Here is a 20359-nt window from a genome sequence, read left to right as displayed (position 1 = left end):
TCCTGTATCGTACACCAGGTTTATGTCTGACAGATGTGTAAGCAGCGGTCAAGCTAGCCTTTTCTAACCAGACCACCATGTCACAGCTAACGGTCAGGCTGTAACACCCAGTCAGAGTCCGCTCTTGGCCCTTGAGGAATAAAAAACGATGTGTCCTCACGCCTGCCCCTCCTCTGCATATCTGCTTATTCATTTGGGCTGCTCATTAAAGGGTAATTACCTGTAATTAGTGAATCATGTCGCTTTAATGAAGATGTTGAAAGCTGTTGGAGCCAGAAGGGCTGGCCTTAATTCTGAGTGATGTTCAAGATTAGCAGCAGACAGGAATTCAATAATAACGGACAGAAATATTTGCATTTTGCTGGTGCCATAGGTGGCTTGTATTGTGTTTATATTCCACATTCATTTTCAATTCTATTGGCGTCAACACCTGGATCTTGAAGGCAAGTACGTGTTACTGTATCCGAGCAGGCTAATGGGCATGATGAAGATGAAGCTGTGTGTGTGTGTGTGTGTGTGTGTGTGTCAAAGTACGTCTGTGTGTGTGTGGTGCTTTCGCTGGCGAGTGTAATGCTTGCTCTAATGTGTGCTGTGCTGAGTGTGTGTGTGTGTGTGTGTGTGTGTGTGTGTGTGTGTGTGTGTGTGTGTGTGTTCCCTGGCGGCGTGGTGAGTGTTTAATCTGGCCCGGTGGCGTGCCGTTGGCCCGGCTAATCACAGTGTGTCTGTAGGAGTGGGCTGAGCCAGGGGAGCACGCCGTTGCTAACAGCGCCTGACAGACTCATTAGAGAGACCTGGCACTGAGCTTGCAAGGCACACACACACACAGAGAAAGATACACACTCAAACACTTTGAAACACACACAGTGGGAAAGGCACTCAGGCTCAACTGTACAGACATTGGGATAAATTCACACACTCACACATCTCTTTTTTTTGGGACGTTCTTACACACACACACTCATTCATATAATCATTCATAGACAAGTGTGTGCCGTTTCTATCTCTTTCCCACACACGTATAAACACATGCTCAGTGCTCCACGTGTGAGAACAAGGCAGGCGGTGACCCCTCGCAGTCGCAGCCCAAACACAGACAAGAGCCGAGAGAGCATCTGGGAAAAAGAGGAGGGAGGGGGATGGAGGGTGGGAAAAAACGAGGCGAAGAGGTGGAGTGGAGTGGAGAGAAGGGAAATGTCTGAGGCAGCAATGCTTTCTGCCATTCAAATGCTCTATTTAGACAGGCAAATGACATTTTCAAAGGCTAATTATCTGCAGTCATGAGATAACCTGCACCCTGTCTAAACCCTTAAGACTAAAAAACTAGTATGTTGGCATTGTATCGAATGTAGGCTGTATTTACAAGTACTGTTAGAGTGAGAAGGGTTAGACTAGCGTTAGGGTTAGATCATCTTTTTTTATTCTGTGTGAAAATTAAAGTAAAAAACTAATAATTTTATAGGATAAGGTAGAATGGCATTTAGCAAAATTTGACAAACTACTTTGACAAAAAACTTAGGACTTGCTTGCGTTGCTCTCACAGCGAGGTTAATTGCAGCTCAGCTGCAGCAGAGCCAAGTGGAAACATTAGGTTCGGCTGAATAACAGGTGAATGCAAAGCAGGTCAATACGTAGTCAAGTGTGGGCCTGCCAGCTGTTCACTCCCTCTGCTCTGCCACCACACAATGGTGACACACACACACACACACACACACACACACACACACACACATACATGTTTATGCTTTGCACACAAGAAATAACAGGGGCAGTGTTAAACATGTAAACAAGCAAGGAGAAATATATCAGTTTTTGTATTTCTCTCATTTAATTTCTATTCAGTGAAGCGATATGGAGTAAAGTAAATAATACATTAAAAAAGTAGTGATACACAGTACATTAACAACTGATAACACTTGAAGGATAAAGCTGGAGTTGTTTTATATATTTTTTTAATTATTTTCAACAAATCCCATGAAAAGTCCAAAACCAACAATGAATTTTGCTGACTAGTGACAAGGATTGTCTATAGCCTCAGCCTGATAAAGCTCATTCCTATGTGCGATAGCCCTCCATTGATGTCTAACAACGAATAAAAACATAAATAAGTCACACTGTCTTGGTGCTGTAATTACAATGCACTTCATCCTGTTTGAGTAATGGCTAACCTATATAAATAGATTGTTGACCACTTCCTAGTCAACAGTTGCCTATTAACACATCCAGCAGACAAGGAGCACCATTGACATTCATTGGAAGTCGTGATTCTCTCCACCTGTCAAATATAAATTTAATAATCACTCTTCTTTTCTAAGAGATGAACTTTTCATTGAAAAATATAATATCAGCCTTACCCTCTAGCACTTGAAAAAAACTTACAGGAATCAAGAAGAAACTAGAAGATCCTACACAAACATAGGCCTTGCTGTATGACAAGAAGTTATACTGTATATTCTCCTGCCAGATCTGCCAGGTGTCTCTTTCTCTTTTTTATTTTTCTCACTTTCTCAGCCACACTTATCCTTAACTTTCATACACTAACCTCCTTGTCAGGATTTTTAATCTAGCCTGGTAGTCATAACTGGTTCAAGTTTCGCTGACAACTTTGTTTCACCTAAAAGCCAAATCAAACTGTCTTTAATTTTCTCTTTTCCCTACCTGTGTGCCTTTCAGGCCACATTCCCCCCCCACCCACACACACACACACACACACACACACACACACACACACACACACACACACACTCTGTTTCTCTCTCTCTTTAGCATACAATAGCTGTTTTGCTCTCCTCTCTCCCCCATTTTCTCTCTCACTCTTCTCCATCACAAGGCTATGACATTGAGGGAATGTGATGTGATGTATTGTAGTGAATAATGTATTCTGCGAGGATTGTACAGAGTGCATAGAGCAGATGGCAGCAGGTTGATCTTGATGTGTGTGTGTGTGTGTGTGTGTGTGTGTGTGTGTGTGTGTGTGTGTGTGTGTGTGTTTAATGATGACAGCGTGTGTATATGTGTGACGTGCGTATGAGCGTGTGTGTGTCTGTGTGTGTGTGTTTGCTCACCCAGAATGAGGGAGGGGACGGAGGAGAAAAAAGGGGGGAGGGAGAGAGAGTGGGGGTTGGTGTGTATGTGTGTCTATGTGAGCCTCCTTTGTGAGATAAAACATGCAAATGGTGGATTATTTTAATGCAGTTTTTTTTCTAGAGCCCTGAGCCTTAATCCCTAAAGCAGTTGAAATGAAAATAGTATATGTTTTCTTTCAAACAGCTGTCTAGGAACGGGATCCTTTGCACTCAAATTTCTCTCTGGTGTAGTTACAGCCAGAGAATGATGATTAAAGCCGAATAACATGGAATTGACAGTCAGACCTGAACTGCTCCGTTACGCAGTGGAAGGATCATGGTTGTGACATTTTTCTTACTGAATAGTGATAACAAAGTCGATTGTAAAAATGTTTTGTTTGTTACTTTGAGTGGACTGCAGGTATAAAATATGCGCATTTATAAACACTTGCACATGCGCAAGCATGCTGGATGTAAAAACCACAAAAAGAGGCACAGAATCGCAGGACTACAGCACTTGTATTACATTTAGGATTTGTGTCAATGCTAATCTATAGCTTATCTATAGTTATAATATGTCTAAACAATAAAGTATGTGAAAATCATCACCTAAACTAACTGAGTTTTGAAATAACTCTTTCACTTTCAATATGAAATTACACATGTGAAATTTATATCAGTAAAATTGTTGTTTTATATTTTGCATGTGAAATATCTGAAAAGCATATGTAGTTGAATGTCAGTTTTCCGTATGTGAAATACTGTATGGTTCACATGTGATGAATTCACATATGTTTGGAGGTTGTCCCAGAAGGAGGAAGATAAATAACAAAGTAAAGAAAACAACAGTTTGTGTGTTTTCGCTTTCGGAAGGGATAAGAAACAGCATAAGCAGTGGTTAAACCACACACACACACACACACACACACACACACACACACACACACACACACACACACACACACACACACACATAGATACACACTTTTCCCCAGTATGAAGATGTCTCCTATAGATGAAGGTAACAGATGGCAGAATATATTGTGTTTGATTACTGAAGGTTATTCTACAGTTTCCTGCACTTAGAGAGACTTTGTTTTAAAATATATAAGCGACTGTCAGGTTGCACTCACACTGTTTGTGTTTGATGGCTTCATCATTACTCATACAAATATACCACACTAACATTGTGTAACATTATTTATTCTTACTGCTTATGTCCATCCTTTTCCTACCTGTTGGGAGCTGGTTGTGTGACGCCCCACTCTTGGCTCCCTCAGGGCCCTGAATGCTCATCAGCCATGTGGCAACAACAAGATATTCAAGGTGGCATGTTCGGCTGCAAAGTGCAAAGTCGGCAGTAATGTTATGTTACTGAGGCTAGACACCACCACAACAGCACACATCCTTTTATTGTATCCTCCCACACCACAGATGCAAAAACAGAGTAAAGGCAAAAACCTTGCTATTGCTATTGGTTTTTCTATGAAAACATTATATCTATTAATCATTATAAGAGCTGATGTGCATGTAAGGATTTTCTTGAAATATCAAGGCTAAAACAGAGTGTTTTAAACAGTCGGGAGAAGAAAGCTCATACAGCCTTGTCTCTTTCATATTAGGGACAGTGAGCATAATTGAGTAAATGTATTTAAGTATTTGAGCGAGCTGATTCAGCCTCTCTGGGATGGTTGATATTGTACTTAGGAAAAATATTGCCCGAGGCAATTCATTAGTTGTGAATAATTGAGAGGCTTGGATGGTGCTAAGGTGAAATGCCTGTTATTATTTTATGGAGTTTGTGTTCTTATGGCTCTTCAGTTTAAAAATATTAAACATGCACAAGCCTCTCCACAAATTACTCACTGGAAAGATTCACAATGGGCGCTAATGACTAACCATCCGTCTTCCATTGTTTTCAAGCTCTGTAAAAGTGTTTTGCTGCACCATTATTCTATTTCTGCTATTGGTTATGTTCTTTTATGTTTTTTTGTGATAATTAGGGCTCATCAGCTATTACAGCAGGATACCTTCCATTGACGTTTTATTTTAAATAAATTAAATATCTCTATCTTCAGTTTTAAAGGCTTGTAGCTTCGATGGCAGCATCCAGTCTCTCATGACGGGGTGTGGAGGGTGTGATAGAGCTGTCAACCAAGCGTGCAGTGGGCCAGTACAGAGCTATATGAATTGCAAGGGCTTATGTAGTAAACATTTATTAATTATTAAACATTGGGATGTCTCATTGGCAAACTAAATCTGCCTCATGTCAGTGTTGCGTGCACCTGCTTGTTGTTTGTTTAACCTCAGATGCAAATGTAATTTCTCTACATTAACTTGCATTCAATTTAAGTTTTTATCTACTGAAATGTTTTCTAAAGCTTTCCTTTGAACCCCTCTGTTCTACCTCTTTGTGTATTTTGTTCATTTCTGTGCATGCTTCAGCTCAGATGAACTCTTATCTGTTAAAAATTGTCACCTTTACTTGCTGGTTTTCTGGTGATGCAACTTAAAGGCCACTGAGGTTTTATTTAACATCTTACACACCCACATACCACCACGTGACAAGCAAGAAATGGGGGCTCTTCGAAGTGTCTGATCGGTTACTCACTGCACTTTGTGCACTACAATAGCATGATGTGTTTAGTTGGTGGTCTAGGCACAAGAGCTGTTTGTCCTTAACAGGTCTGTAGTTACATAGTGTTTAGGAAAGATGCTGACACTTGCGGTTGGACTGGTTTTTTTTTTTAGCCATCTTAGCACCGTGACTGTAAGGTGACAGTGGTCCATCCATCAGACTGACTGCTAGTCCATTTGTCTTTTCAAAACATTATTTGGTTCAGAGTGTGGAATGGATTTATATTTAGAGCAAACATTTATGGTGTCCAAAGAATAAATCCTAATGACTTTGGTTCCCACACTTATCATCAGTACCATCAGCAGGTCAAAAGTTCCACTTCAGATTAAACCTAATGAGGGAACTCAGACTCATTATACAAAATACTCTAAAAATGCTAGTGTACACAGAATAAATCCTTCTGATTTGGATTACAGCATGGCGCCACCCACTTTTTACCCGACACATTTTTCAACAATCTAAAACTTTTGTTTTCTGGTGTGTAATGAGCATTTCAGCCTCATTGGGCCACTACTGTGGCTGAATTTGCTGAAATGTTAGAAATGTTAGATTAGATTACTAATTATTAATGGACATGCAGTGTAAATCCACTCGTTGCTCCATGATACTCCTGAAGTCTCCAGATCCTTGGCTCAGTGCCGGCGTTCAGCCCCACTGTTTTGTAGTGGGTTTGTGTATATGCTTGTCACAGTGTGTGCAAGAGAGTAGGGAGATGGGCATGGGGAGGAGGCGTGTCTGGGGTGGAAGGGATGTCAGCTCATTAACCTCCATTCTTCCCCCAGCACAGCACTGCGTAGGGTCACTGTGTAAGTCTCTTGTCATTACCCCTCCCCCTGCACGCGTGTGCTGGGCATGATGGGAAGAGCTGAGCAACCAGAGGAAAGGAGGAGGGAAAGGTTCACGAGGCAGAGCGGGGGGGGGCGTTTGACATGTTCCTTTACAAATGCCCTGCTTGTATTTCGCAAACTAAAGCCCCGCCATCTCGTTTCCTTCCCTACTTTTGTCTTCTGTCTCTTCTCTTTCCCTCCCTGCTGTCTCTCTCTCTCTAACCACAGGCCCGGTACAGTGTGGGTGAACGAGGGGTTAGGCTCCACACTGCCCACCCTCCAGGCATCAATCCAGCTAGGAAAAGACTGCCCACTGCTGTGGTGAGATACAGTAGCCAAGCCCCCAACTTCTGAAAACTCTTCTGCTTGTCAGCCAATTGATTTGGAAAGGTGTACCTCAAGCTACTGAATTATTCCTGGTGGAATTTGGAGGCTTCAAACTGAGAATATCTAGAGTTGTGATGACATTGCTCATCACAGAAAAGAAGTATTTACTTGAACTTATGGAAATACCTATAGGAACACATATTGTCCATCTTGTATGTGGAAAACATGGACCACACAACGTAAATATTGCATATATTTGCATTCAAAAACAGACACACTTAAGGGAATTTACCGATTTGCAGCAACATATGTGTGAAAACATGCAAAGGTGCAAAATACGCCCCTGCAGTTGTTATGGTCCGGTCACACTGTTTTTGCATCAATAGAAACAAATAAAGTCTGAAACTGAAAGCAAAAGTGACATCTGTAGAGTAAATCTTCAATAGCTTTTTTATTTAATGATTAATACATTACTTGAAACAGAATTATTTCACAGAGAAGATACAAATAGTGCCCAAAATATAGCACAAAGATGTTCTTCAGAAAGCCTGCTATCAGAATCAGATATTACAATGTAACTTCTTTTGAATTTCATATCTTTTGTTAAAACTACACTGATAATCTATTGGACTGTTGATATTGTTAGTGATAATACAGCACACTTCCCTGTTTAGTAAACTGTAAAACTGTTAAGTGTGTTTGTGTTAATATTAATGTGTGTATTACAAGTTCTATAATTATAAGGTGTTTGAAAGTGAACACACCACAACCTGATTATACACGCAGTAATTCAACAACAGTAACAACAATTCAACAATTACAACACTTCCTTCCCACCTTCTATAACTGTATGCTGCATGTTAAAGTCTGTACCATGTTGGTGCATGTAGAAGACCCAATCCAACACATAAGAGAATGAACACAAGAATACACCTGTCGAAATAGATTGATGTGTTTCCTATACTCATAATGATTTATTTTAGTCACTGCCAGAACAGTCAAACTTTAGCCTATTTTCTTATTTTTCCTTTGCTCTTTTATACTTTATTCTGTGCAGAGGCAAGAGAGCAGTAGATTGCAATAAGATAACCAATTATATGCTAGAGGAAACCAGACTTTTTCTTCCTGCTGCAGTTATCTCATGCTGCGGTGAGCAGAGGCAAAGGGCTGGGGTAATGTGACATTCACTCTGCCCTTTATCTTCTTTCATTGCTGGTTACCCCAGTCAGTTAAAAGTGGCTTGTGCTCTGCATCCTCTCATGCTGCTGGAGAAACCTCACTGACATAGACTCACATAGAGACATGCACTTACTGTACGGACACACATATTCTACACACAGACACACAAATGTGCAAATACATGCACGTTCTTCTCACCTCAGACAGTGTGAGTGTCAGGTAGACTGGTGGGGAAACCACTTTCCCACTAGTAGCATCCATGTTAAGTATAGCATGACTGCACTTGCTGGGGCTAGTTGCTAATTGCATGTGATGTTATTGTGCAAGATGCTAACAGGGTGTTTCCCAGCACTGGTTAGCATGCATGTTGTTGAAGGCCGCCGCAGCAGGATGAGGGAGGCCGTGTAGGTGTCAATTTGGTCTGACATACTTTTTTTGTTATACCTGCACATGCACTAGCACGTGATACACATACTCCCATCTGGTTGCAGATATGTGACACTTACTGTAGATAGAAAAACGCACATTTTAGCAGAAGTTTTGTCCCCTCTGCCGTAGAAGTGCTAAATTCCATAGCTCGCTTATCACAATAACACATTGTATTGTGTTCCAATGTATTTTGTTGTATGTAAATCTATCTGTGGAGGCACGCTCTGTAGAAACAACTTTTCCCATTTGAGGACAATGAAATCAATCTTTCTATCAGGGCTGGGACGATATGCTTTTGTCCCGATTCGATTCTTTCACGATACATGAGTGCCGATTCGATTTGTATTGTGATTTTTCATTTATTGCGATTCTAGAAGTATTGCGATTCGATAGTATTAAGTATTGCGAGTTTCTTTTCCTTTTTTAACAAAATCAAAAGTTGAATAATACACTTCTAGAGACAATATATCATGAGACATTTCTAAAAGATAATTGTTATCTAAAAAGAATCCACATCACATGTCAGTCAGTCAGTCTGACATTTATTTCATTTGTAAAGAAATGAAAAAAGAATGTATTTTCTGCATTTTCTGCTTTAGTTCTGTTTTGTGGGTAACGGATATGATGTAATCGGCGTCAGCGGTACCGTAGAAACAGAAACTATTTGGGTGAATCATTGGAAAAAATAAAATAAAATATCAATTCTGGGGAAAAGAATCGATTTTAAAAATCGTCAAAAAAAATCACGATGCGTACGAATTTCGATTTTTTTTTTTTTACACCCCTACCATCTATAACCTATTTAGCTCTCTGCTACAGCACTGCTTGTACTGATAATACACAATCAAGATATATGTTGACATACCTGGACCTCTTTGAGAGACAGTGCAGTCATGTTTTACCCAATACGTCCAACAGGCAGAGAAGCTTTGACATAAAGCTGCACCTGGATAGATTTTATACAAAAGTACATTTGACTGTTGAACAACTAAAGAAACAGAAAATCATATCATTATTTGAAATTATTGCTTTATGATTTTTTTTTTAAAGATAAGTCAGAACCCAAATAAGAAAAACTTTAAAACGTTTAGATTTTTATCTTGTTGTGAACTCACTAACTCACACTGAATGACTGATGATGAACTTGAGTTCATCCTGGAAACAAAACCTTATTTAGCACCACCCCACCTGACCTTCCTCCACACACACACACACACACACACACACACACACACACACACACACACACACACACACACACACACACACACACACACACACACACACACACACACACACACAGCTTTTCTCTCAATCTCTCCTCCCATCTGCTGTTGACTGTTACTTCTGTTTTGTGGTTGCTCCAGTGCAACAGAAAGTGGGTGAATGAGAGCTTCAGTCTGCCTTTTTATTTTTACACATCACAAGGTATAGGTGAAGCCGGAAGCGGTTGGAACCTGTATTGTGTGTTTTGTGGAAAAGGTTTCTTTTTTTCAAGCCAATTTTGGTGTTGTGTTTGTGTGTTAGTCCATATTGTTTCAGTGAGGAAAGCTTTAGACCTAATCATAACAAACAGAGCTGATGCTCATTAGATGTGAGCTGATGGATCGCACCATCACTGACAATGAAACAAAAATATTTCTTAAACAGAGTCAGCTGGAAAGAGGTAATGCAGATTGCCATTTAATACTTTTTAAGAAATTTGAGGAAATGCGACACTCTGCCGATTCATGTTTTCAATTCCTCTAACCGAATACTTTCTTGGATGGCACGAGGCCAGGAAATTCCAAACAGAATTCCATCAAAATCCCTTCGACAGATACGAGGACCTGCTCTGTATATCTTGTCGATATCTGATCATGCTGCTGACCGGAGCACAGTGTGTCCAGATAAACATAGCCTGTGTTTTGCATATGAAAATGAACCATGTGCAGCAGATAAAGGTGAGGATACATGATATGCTGGGCATTGAAGGATGTGACCCCAGTGCTGCTGCAGAGTGTGCACATGTAGCGTGTGTGTGTGTAGTGTGTGTGCAGGATCAAACTCTCACACCCAGGAAGAGGCCCTGTTTCCCTTATCTAACGACAACAGAGCATGTGTCGCCATGGCCACAGGCTGCGCTTTTTATGGGCTTTTGTGTGTGTTTGTGTCTATATGTGTGTGTGTGTGTGTGTGTGTGTGTGTGTGTGTGTGTGTGTGTGTGTGCGCCATGTTCATTGTTTGCCCATGTTCATTGTTTGCTCGGGGCGTGGTGCAACACCAGAATTGTTACTATAGTCTATCCTCTCTCCCTCTTTTTCTCTCCTCCTGCCATGCAACTCTGGAATCTATCTACCATAGCATGTCTTTCTTTCTTTCTTTCTTTCTTTTGTTTCATTATATCTTTTTCTGCCTTCTTAGCCTCTTTGTCTTTTAAGCTTTCTCAGTTTAAGTGTGTGTATACGTGTTTGTCTGCACACAAGTGTGTCTCTCTCCCTCTCTGTCAGTCTGTCTGTCTCATCCTCTGATCTGGCTTTGAACCAGCAGTGGCAAGTTGGGCAAAAAATTAAAAAATTCAGTGGCACATTGTCTCAGGTTGAGGTTTGTTAGGTCTCTCCTACTGCTTAAATGAACAGAGGACGAGGGAGAAAGAGAGATGTAGAAAGAGAAATAAAGAGAAGAGGGGGAAGATGATGAAGGAGGGTGCTCAAACAGGCATACATATTGCATGAGTCCCCCCACCCACTTTACCACCACCACACCCTTTCTTCACAGAATGGCTGTGTACTGTTCTGGGCTTATTAATTCCGCTCGGTGAGAGAATTATTTTTAGAGACTTGGTGTACTGGCAAAGGCTTTTAAAGTCACAAGTATTACACATTCTGCTTATATATTTCCTTTTATAAATTGAAAAGTTCTTAAAGTTTGTTGTGGTTGTTCTTTAGTATGGTACTGTATGTTCTTTTGTAACACTTTTACAGATGACGAATAGTCTACTTGAATGTTGGTTGTGTAAAATTAGAATTTTTCCCTTTTTTATTCTCAGCTACATCATGTCGTATCCGGTACCATACTACATGAACTGTAATATGGTCTATGGTATGGTTTTAAAGCCCCGTGGTGGAAGATGTATGATAATTTACTTAATAAACAGTAGTACAGTCACAGGAGGATGTATTATTTGTATAGTTAATATGCTTTTTAATAATAATGCATCAACCTATAAGCAGCATATTAATGTTGGTCAAGGTACATTTTCAACTATTTTATATTATTTTGAGTAGTTTATTCTATAGCAACACATCATATTTTACAAGCTGATCATATGTTTTGTATGCAAAATTTGAATCTGCAATAACCAGTAACTTTAGTGGAAAAGAAGAAGAAAGTAGCATATAGTCAAGGTACCACTAACTTATACTTCAGCAAACCTACTTACATACCTTCGACCGCTCGGAAATTCCTTTGAGACAAGCTTGTGATAAATTATCCTGAATTTTAGTTTAGTTAGTGATAATGTCAGATACACAAAAAAAGAGGTTACTGTAGTATTTGTGTATTTCAAATCATTAGTTCCAGATATTAAGTTACGGCAAATATTATTTTATTTTGCTTCCTAGATAATTGTTTCACTGTCTATTAAAATAAAATAAAAATCATCATTGCAAGGTAATTTTTCTCTCTAATGACTGGACAGTCGTGGCATTACACAGACACACGAGCGGTTCATCTCCGCCCAACCCCTTTTCCAAACAGATGTTGCCTAGAAGGCTTTATGAGGAGTTTATTTGAATTGTCCATCAATCAACAACAATCTTCAGTGGAATCTGTAATTTTGCATCCAATCCTGCCATCATCTGTCTCACCAGTGCACTCCAAGATGAAAAGATCCCAGCATTGCATCGCACCATTAGCACTGTGTAAATATTACATGTTTTCCCTGGATGTGCTAGTTAGCATTACTTCCACCTTGTGGCTTCATTATTTTTGAAACGCTCAGCTTTGTCGATGATTGCAAGGCATGACCTAGTTCTGGGACTCACTCTCTCTCTCTCGCTCTCTCTCTCTCTCTCTCTCTCTCTCTCTCTCTCTCTCTCTCTCTCTCTCTCTCTCTCTCTCACTGTCTTTACTTTCTCACTTTTTTCTTCCTTATTTGCTTTTCTTCTGTCTTTTTCTTTTTCTCTCTCTGCCGCTCCACCTCATGTTCTTCTCACACTGAATCTGTCTACCTCTTTCTTTGTCATTTATTAATTATCTTTCTCCAATTGCTGTCTTAGCATCACCTTCATCCTTTTAGTCTATCTCTTTTCTGCCTCTCTGTGTCTCTCATCCTCCTCTTTCGTGTATGCATACTTCATTTCTCAATTTGTCTCCCTTCCATAACCTATTATTATTTTTCATCCCTTTCTCTCTCTCTCTCTCTCTCTCTCTCTCTCTCTCTTTCTACCACTCCCCACCTCTCTATCTTTCTCCCTGTTTTTATTCCTCTCTCCCAGCACCACGTGTGTCATGGAGGGAAACATCGCGAGCAGTGGTCCCTGCTGAACAATTACCATGCAAAGCAATTCAAATAGAGATGTTTGCCGAAAACAACATGTGTGTAATTACTGCTTAATGAGGCCCTTGTCTCAGGCAGAATGCCCAATTAGACTGCCGATGAGAAAGCGATGCCAGGGACCACTGAAGAAACAGAGGGAAGAGGGGGAAAGAAGGGTAGGGAGGGAGATGGAGAAGTAGAGGGAGGTTGTAACATGGAGAGAGGTGGGGACGATGAGAACATAAAGGGGAGTGGAAAGAGAAAGATGGAGAGAGTGAGAGAAAGGACTAACAGGGAGGAAATGAGAGAGAGAAAGGGAACAACAGAGAAAGAGAAGAGGATTTCTGCAGTAAATGTGGAGTAATGGCAGAGCTGATACCATTGAGCCGAGGATAAATTGGCATTTTAAGTGGGAGAGCGAGGCAGTGTAAAGGAGAGATAGAGAGAGAGAGAAGAGCAGAGGGAAACAGCTTTACATTGCAATATATGGGCAGCCATGTTGAAGCACAAAATGGCTGACCTTTCCAGGCTGTCTTTGGCCTTTTTGGGGAATATTATATTACAGATGTAATTGGTGAAAATGAGTATTGTCTGACTTCATTGCTACCGTTAGAGATGAAAGAAACAGCGAAAAGGCTTTGCGTTGAGGAATTCAGTTTGCAGAAAAAGCTAAAATACAAGATCTTGCTTTTTTCTGGTTAATAGCGCCGTTATTCAATGACTGTGCTCCTGTTTCACCCGAGAGAATCTTATCCTAAAGAAGCTCTCAAAATGGCGTCACGTCACTAGTGATATCAAAGTTTATTTCAATGGAATAAAATTGCTCAGTTAGGCGAGGACAAGAGGCTTTCATGTGAGGAAGTGAAGAGTTTATTGCAGGTATGTCACCAAGGTCATCACTTTGGCTCTCTCAGTGAGCTACTGTCACTTTGCACTGCGGTTTAGTGATAGACGCCGCCATGCTTCATTACGTAAATTAGCATCTGTAACTCCAGCAGGTAGCGTTAAACAATTAGCCAGCATTCAGTTTCACTTGAAATAAACGTATATTTTTTCCTGCTAAGTGTTGGGCTCTTAGATTAATCTTGTGAGGTGTGAATGAGGTTTAAATGCAGTGCTTGTCTCGGTTTCGTGTTTGCGTATTTGGTTGAATGTAAATGTAATCATTAGAATAACCAAGTGAATCCTCACAAGGGCTTTCACGATATGCATCATTAACCAGCCATTGCCCTGAGGCAGGCACTCATTCCCCTGGCTGTTCTCCTGCAATAATGTACAGTAATTTCTCTTTCTCACCACTCTCACACTCATTTAGCTACTTCGACTTTTTCCTGTCGACCAGTGTAGATATTAGATTTCACCCCCAGGAATTCTGCCCATTTCCGTCCATTAGTCTACCTAGTTATTGTTTTGAGCAGGTATGTCTCATGATCCATTTGTGTTCATTCACATCTAGCGTGTGTTTATCTTTCAAGCCTTTGGTTGCTTTCTCCATAGGCACAAAGCGGCCCACCCCAAACGAAAAAGGCCCCCCTTATCTTCACATCTGAGGAATTTGACATGGAATGCTGTCTAGTTTGTTGTCTCTGCTGTCTTTTACCCAAGTATTCTATGCTTTCATATCACAAAGAATGACCTCAGCCAACAAACAAAAAGAAGCCTTTATTCGACACGTTGGGTTTCTGTGTGTTTGTGTTCATGGATGTTATTATCCAGTCCAGTCAAAGTTTGTTCCATTTGCTGCAAGCGTGGTATGACAAAGCTTGATGTCTTTGAAAGCCAAGGGCATTTCACAATACAGCTCTTCCTAACATAGTAGCATTTTCTCAGTCACCTTGACACTGCACAGGTTTAGTTACTGAGCCTTTTATGGGACCGTATCTAATTTTCTCTGTAACTAAAAACAGAATCTGTTTTGTTGTTTTTCTTCATTTATTTCCCATTCAAAACCTGATTTCAGTGAGGAATTCATCAGGCCTTTTGCTTACCAACACTAGATATCAGAGGAAGCATGTTGCTTGTAGCGCTCAACTGGTGACCTGGTGTTGTTCCCCAGCACCCTTGGGGGTCAAGGGCCATTTGTCTCTTGTCAAACTGTGTTTTGGCATGTGCTGCAAGTGATCGTTCAATGCCTTATTAGCTCAATCCTGAAGACACAGCATGCCCTCACTGTGCGGCACACACACACACACACACACACACACACACACACACATACACTGGGTCCACAGTCTCCACACCCTTTACTACTGTATACACTCACAGTTTCATTCACACTCTTTCTCTCTCAGACATACAGCAGAGCCCACAGGGAAAAGCCCATCTCCCATCACTGTGCTCATGTAGCCTAATTACCTGCCCACTGACGAGCAGTAATTACCCACGCTGCCATGCCACCACGAGGTTTAACCAAAGTGACAAAGTCATTAGTCTCACACTTCAGGCCACCCGTAAAGAGCTTTTTCCTCTTCGCACCTTCTCTGCGGCCCCCAATTAGTTTTTTCAAACCTCCTCATGCATACAATGTTTATTTCTCCTTTCTGTTTCTGTCCACAGTTTGATGGTGACAACATGTACATGAATGACAATAACCAAGAGTTTCGGTCACCAAACCAGGTAAGACACCCCTCATTTTTTCCTTTAAACCCCACAGACCGAAAGAAAACAAAAATACATATCTGTAGAAGCTGTCGTGTTATTAGCTTCGGTTTTGCAGCAGTCAGCTGTAAGAAGAGTTTATAGAATTATATGTTTTGGTAAGTGTTGGAAAATAATAAATGACTATGTTTGCCAGTAAAGGAGCTCATTAACTAAAGATGGGGTTGTCTGTAAATTGAGACTGTGGTAAAACTGGAAAATAGCTACATTTTACTGGTTAATGTGAGTGGAAAACATAAGTCATTATTAACTGCTGTGGGTATGACATGCTACATCTTCACATTGACCTCTGGGGTAAACTGAAAACAGTGTAAATCTCAAAACTTAACTTAAAATTCTTATTAGACAAGTGTTATAAAAGATGATGGTAAAAGCAAAGACTAATGCTAACAAACTAACAACATGCATTATCATTTGGAACCACTGTTTCTGCCTCAATGAACTGGTTTGGATGTTTGATATAATATAATTTCTTTAACTGTGAAAATAGCGACTTATTTCCCCATGCTGGGAAATCTGTGAGGAGCTACAGTAGAAATTATCCTATAACCACCAAGTAATTGAGTTGAGGCTAAATTCACTTCAGCATACCTTTAAACTTCTAAAACTTTATTATGATATTAGAATCATTACAAATACACAAACCTGGATTGGGTAGTGAAAACATGGTTAGACAGATTTTGTTGTTACTGTCTAGCTCTACATGGGTTAGACATGAGGTTCTAGACATAAACTGGCAGAAAAAGAGTTTTAGCCACGCTAGCAACGTGTCTCTAGGGTTGGCTATGCCGTTTTGTCAGTCTGTAGATTGGTCAGTTCACAACTTTGGTCCAGACTCAAAAACTCCTAAATTGATTGCAATGAAATGTTGTACAGACATTCATGGTCCCCAGAAGATGAAGTCTACTGACTTTGGTGGTCCACTAACTTTTCCTGTAGCACCACCAGCAGGTTGACATTTTTGTTTTTAAGTGCCACCATCATCTCAAATCCCATCAGCCTGAGCTGTACTTTGTTTTTAATGCTAATTAGCAAATGTTAGCATGCTAACACACTAAACTAAGATGATGAACATGGTAAACATTATATCTGCTAAACATTTAGACTTTTTTTAATGGGCAGCCAATATCGCTTTCACAAATCCATAGATTTGTGACTGTTTTATGGCCAGACAATATCAACACATGATTTGGTCTCATGGTTGGCAGTTTACCTGGTGTCTGAAATGTATATAAAAAAGGTTCCGTTTGTCAGATCAGTTGATCTCTCAAGCTTTCTCTAAACTTATTTATAACAGCAATATTAAGCCTTGAAATCGGAGCATCACTGCGTCGGAGCAAAAAGGCCTCCATGACTTTGACCCTCTCTTGCTAAGTAAGAAAAAACACCTAATTCCTCATAAGCCAAAGTATCCCTTAAATATGGCTTTATCCAAAGCACTTTAACATATATCTTTAACATCAGAGGGATTAAACCATGACAGTGTTGTGCAATTTAACTAATTAACTCTTTTCCATTGCATGGTACAGCCCGACTCGACTCTACTCGACTTGCTGTCTTTTGGTTTTCCATTAGCTAAACTTGATAAACCTAAACCTGGTACATGGTACTTGTTTTAGTACCTTCTCGGTTATGGTTCCAAGTGAGCTGAGCCGATACTAAAAGGTGAAGTTAAAACACTGCAGACCACTGATTGGTCAGAGATAACCGTCACTAATGTGCCACAGGGCATCCTGCAAAAAAAAGCCAAACTGCCATTAATAGCAACCGCAATTCTTGTATTCACTCGACTCAAATGTAGAAAAAAAATGGCAGCCCACAAAAAATGACACTGCACAATACCTACACTACGGCGTACAATTGTGTACAGTGCAGACGCTCCTCTGTTTGGTTGCTGATGAAAGGATTCACGAGTGTCACGTTAAAGATGATGTCACAGGAGTTTCACGCGGCGTCGCTATGGCGATCAGCTGAGAATCCCACCTACACTGAGGGGGTAAACGATCCGCAGTGGGAAACAAGAAAAAAGGAAAAAAAGAAAAGTACTGGTACTAAAAAAGTGAGTCAAGTCGAACAGAGCTGCACCATACAGTGAAAACTTGACTTAACACTCACAGATAAACCAGCACTAACATGTCACCATCCCAGGCTCATTGAAGTACTTGTCCCAGTCTAGAGCGGCACAGTCCCAGTCACACAGTCAGTGAGTTGGACAGGCGCTGCACTGAGTGCTCCCAGCTGGTAGATGGTAACACATGGCCGGACATATGGCAGAATTTGGAGCTCCAGGATTTGTTGATCCAGCATCGTGGCCTTCATGTTCTGACAAAACATGACGAGGTGGAGGCTCCTCGTCAATTAGCCCCTCGCCAAATACTGTCAGAGAGACACGGGACAAGGCCAGAAGGCTGAGGACACACACTCTCACACACACACACACACACACACACACACACACACACACACACACACACACACACACACACACACACATTCTCTCTCTCACACATACACACATACTGTAATAGGAAGTGACACATTCTCTGACACAAAGTTATTCATAAGTCATAAGCACATGCACAAGAAGACATTCTCAATTTCAGTTTGTTTCACTCAAACTGTGCACACACATATGTTGATACTTCTATAATTGTGAGGACCCACATTGACATAATGCATTTCCTTAACCCATAACCCTAAATGTAACCATCACCACTACCTAACCCCAATCCTAACATTAAAGGGTCAGTTCATCCAATTTACAAAAAAAAAACATATTTTCTCACTTACCCGAGCGGTGTCAGCCATGCATATATTATGTGTTGAGAGTTTGAGTAGCTGCATCTGAAACTTCTGCTTCCACCCTAATACAATGGGTATGAATTAAATGTAGTATGTGGTCCCCTATGGATGAAAAATGATGTTTGAAAAACTCAACAGCCACTTCCCTTTCCGAAACCAATTTTCTGGTTACTCTGGATAATCTACAAGCCTTACTCTCAACTGTTTTTACTGGAGCTACCTTCTACCAAAGAGGTTTTACTGTAATTTGTATGAACTGACCCTTTAAAATAAACTAATTATAACATTAACCCTAACACCATCTGCAAACCCTCAAACAACCCTTTGAAGATGTGAAGACCAGCCAAAATGTCCTAATTTTCCAAAAATGTGCTTAGTCTTAGGGTGTAAAACTTAAATTGGTCTGTAAAAGATTGACGAACAAGAACATATGTATGTGCACACACACACACACACACACACACACACACACACACACACACACACACACACACACACACACAAATATATAGGCTCATAAAGCCATACACACACACAAACATATTCTCATAAACCCTCACACACACATACACACACCATCATCCTATAGCCATAAGGTTGTCTTTCCTTTGATGTTGGGATTGACTGACTATAATGAGGGTCGAGTGGGAGCTTTAGCAGCTTATTGTCTACTTATAGCACACATCACAGACTATGAGGTCCGTCGTTGTTAGCCCTGTTTCCTTGTCTGCCCTAATTATGTCACTTTGTGTTCATACATGTGTGTGTGTGTGTGTGTGTGTGTGTGTGTGTGTGTGTGTGTGTGTGTGTGCCAATTGGAGTAAATGTCCAGCTTTGTAGTTTCTCTGCTGCTGCGGTCATGTGTCAATCATCGACACCCACTCCAGGTTTGCGTTTTGTGTCAACAAATACCTTCTTAGTGGATAAGGCAATTTGGGCTTTTCAAAACATGCCAGTTGCAGTTGATGCTCTGCAGCGCCGTCAAATAGAAGCTTACACACCCGTTCTGAATAGCCCTCTAAATACAGATTTCACTGTTTAGCATCTGATTTTTTTTAATACAGTTGATTTCATTTGAAATTGGGAAGAGGTGGGATGGGCGCTTTTAAGTTAAAGGTTGTATAGTTTCAGCCCTAATGAATATAACTGAGCACTGATCTTGATATCTCGGCATAACGTTTTCATGAGTTTGACAACATAAACGCTCTTAACCCACCTTTATTGTTAGAGCTTGCCAAATCATTACATTCCAGTTGTCTTGTCCATATGCGTTTAAGCATATTTCCTATTAATTTAGCATGTCCTCTGGGTTTGGGATCTTGACCAGAATTAATCATTTCTGTGGATTTCAATGGTGCTTGGGTACAGGTCATGCATTTGCAATGGTTAACCTGCCAAATGGTCTGAAGAGGTTCATTTATAAATATCTTCAAAGCCAACACATTCAAGGAATGTCTGCATTTTTTTATGCGTCATACAAAATTCATCACTCTGACTGCTCGCTGTGCATGTGAGTGAATCATTTCTTAATTGATGCTTAACTGTATGCATTAGCTGTGCAGTTGTTTGTCATAAACAAATTCGAGGTTTAAATATGGAATCATTTTCTGCATCAATTTGAAATGGTGATTACTGTCTAATGAATGTGCTGAATACATGTCTACATTCTGGTGCATATATGTATATATATATATATATATGTTATTTTTAAAATATATTATTTTTGGTATGTGTTTGTCATTTTTATTAAGATTAGCTGTGTTTGTAAAAGAACAACATGATAAGATGCAAGGCAGTAACATTTCCACTATGTCTCTTTATTTTGTGTAAACAGCACTGCAGTAAGTATTTTTTGGTTTGGCAATACAGTACCTTCATAATGGTCTAACATATTGTGAAAGAAAGAGCCTGTATTCCT

At 40.3% G+C, this 20359-nt stretch overlaps 1 protein-coding gene across 3 annotated transcripts in view; it reads left to right on the top strand.

Annotated features, from left to right (window-relative positions):
- Positions 1-20359, top strand: part of LOC144520748 (TOX high mobility group box family member 2-like) — a 74451-nt gene that overhangs the window by 20855 nt on the left and 33237 nt on the right. For 2 of the 3 annotated variants that reach the window (XM_078254724.1, XM_078254723.1), the window contains exons 2-3: positions 6756-6848; positions 15538-15597. In XM_078254724.1, the coding sequence (XP_078110850.1) occupies positions 6756-6848; positions 15538-15597 (153 nt within the window). The remainder of the gene's footprint in view (positions 1-6755; positions 6849-15537; positions 15598-20359) is intronic. The other variant, XM_078254725.1, reaches the window with a different exon arrangement.

This window comes from Sander vitreus, chromosome 7, assembly GCF_031162955.1.
Source record: "Sander vitreus isolate 19-12246 chromosome 7, sanVit1, whole genome shotgun sequence".
Lineage (NCBI taxonomy): Eukaryota > Metazoa > Chordata > Actinopteri > Perciformes > Percidae > Sander > Sander vitreus.
This window is presented reverse-complemented; position numbering and strand designations above follow the sequence as displayed.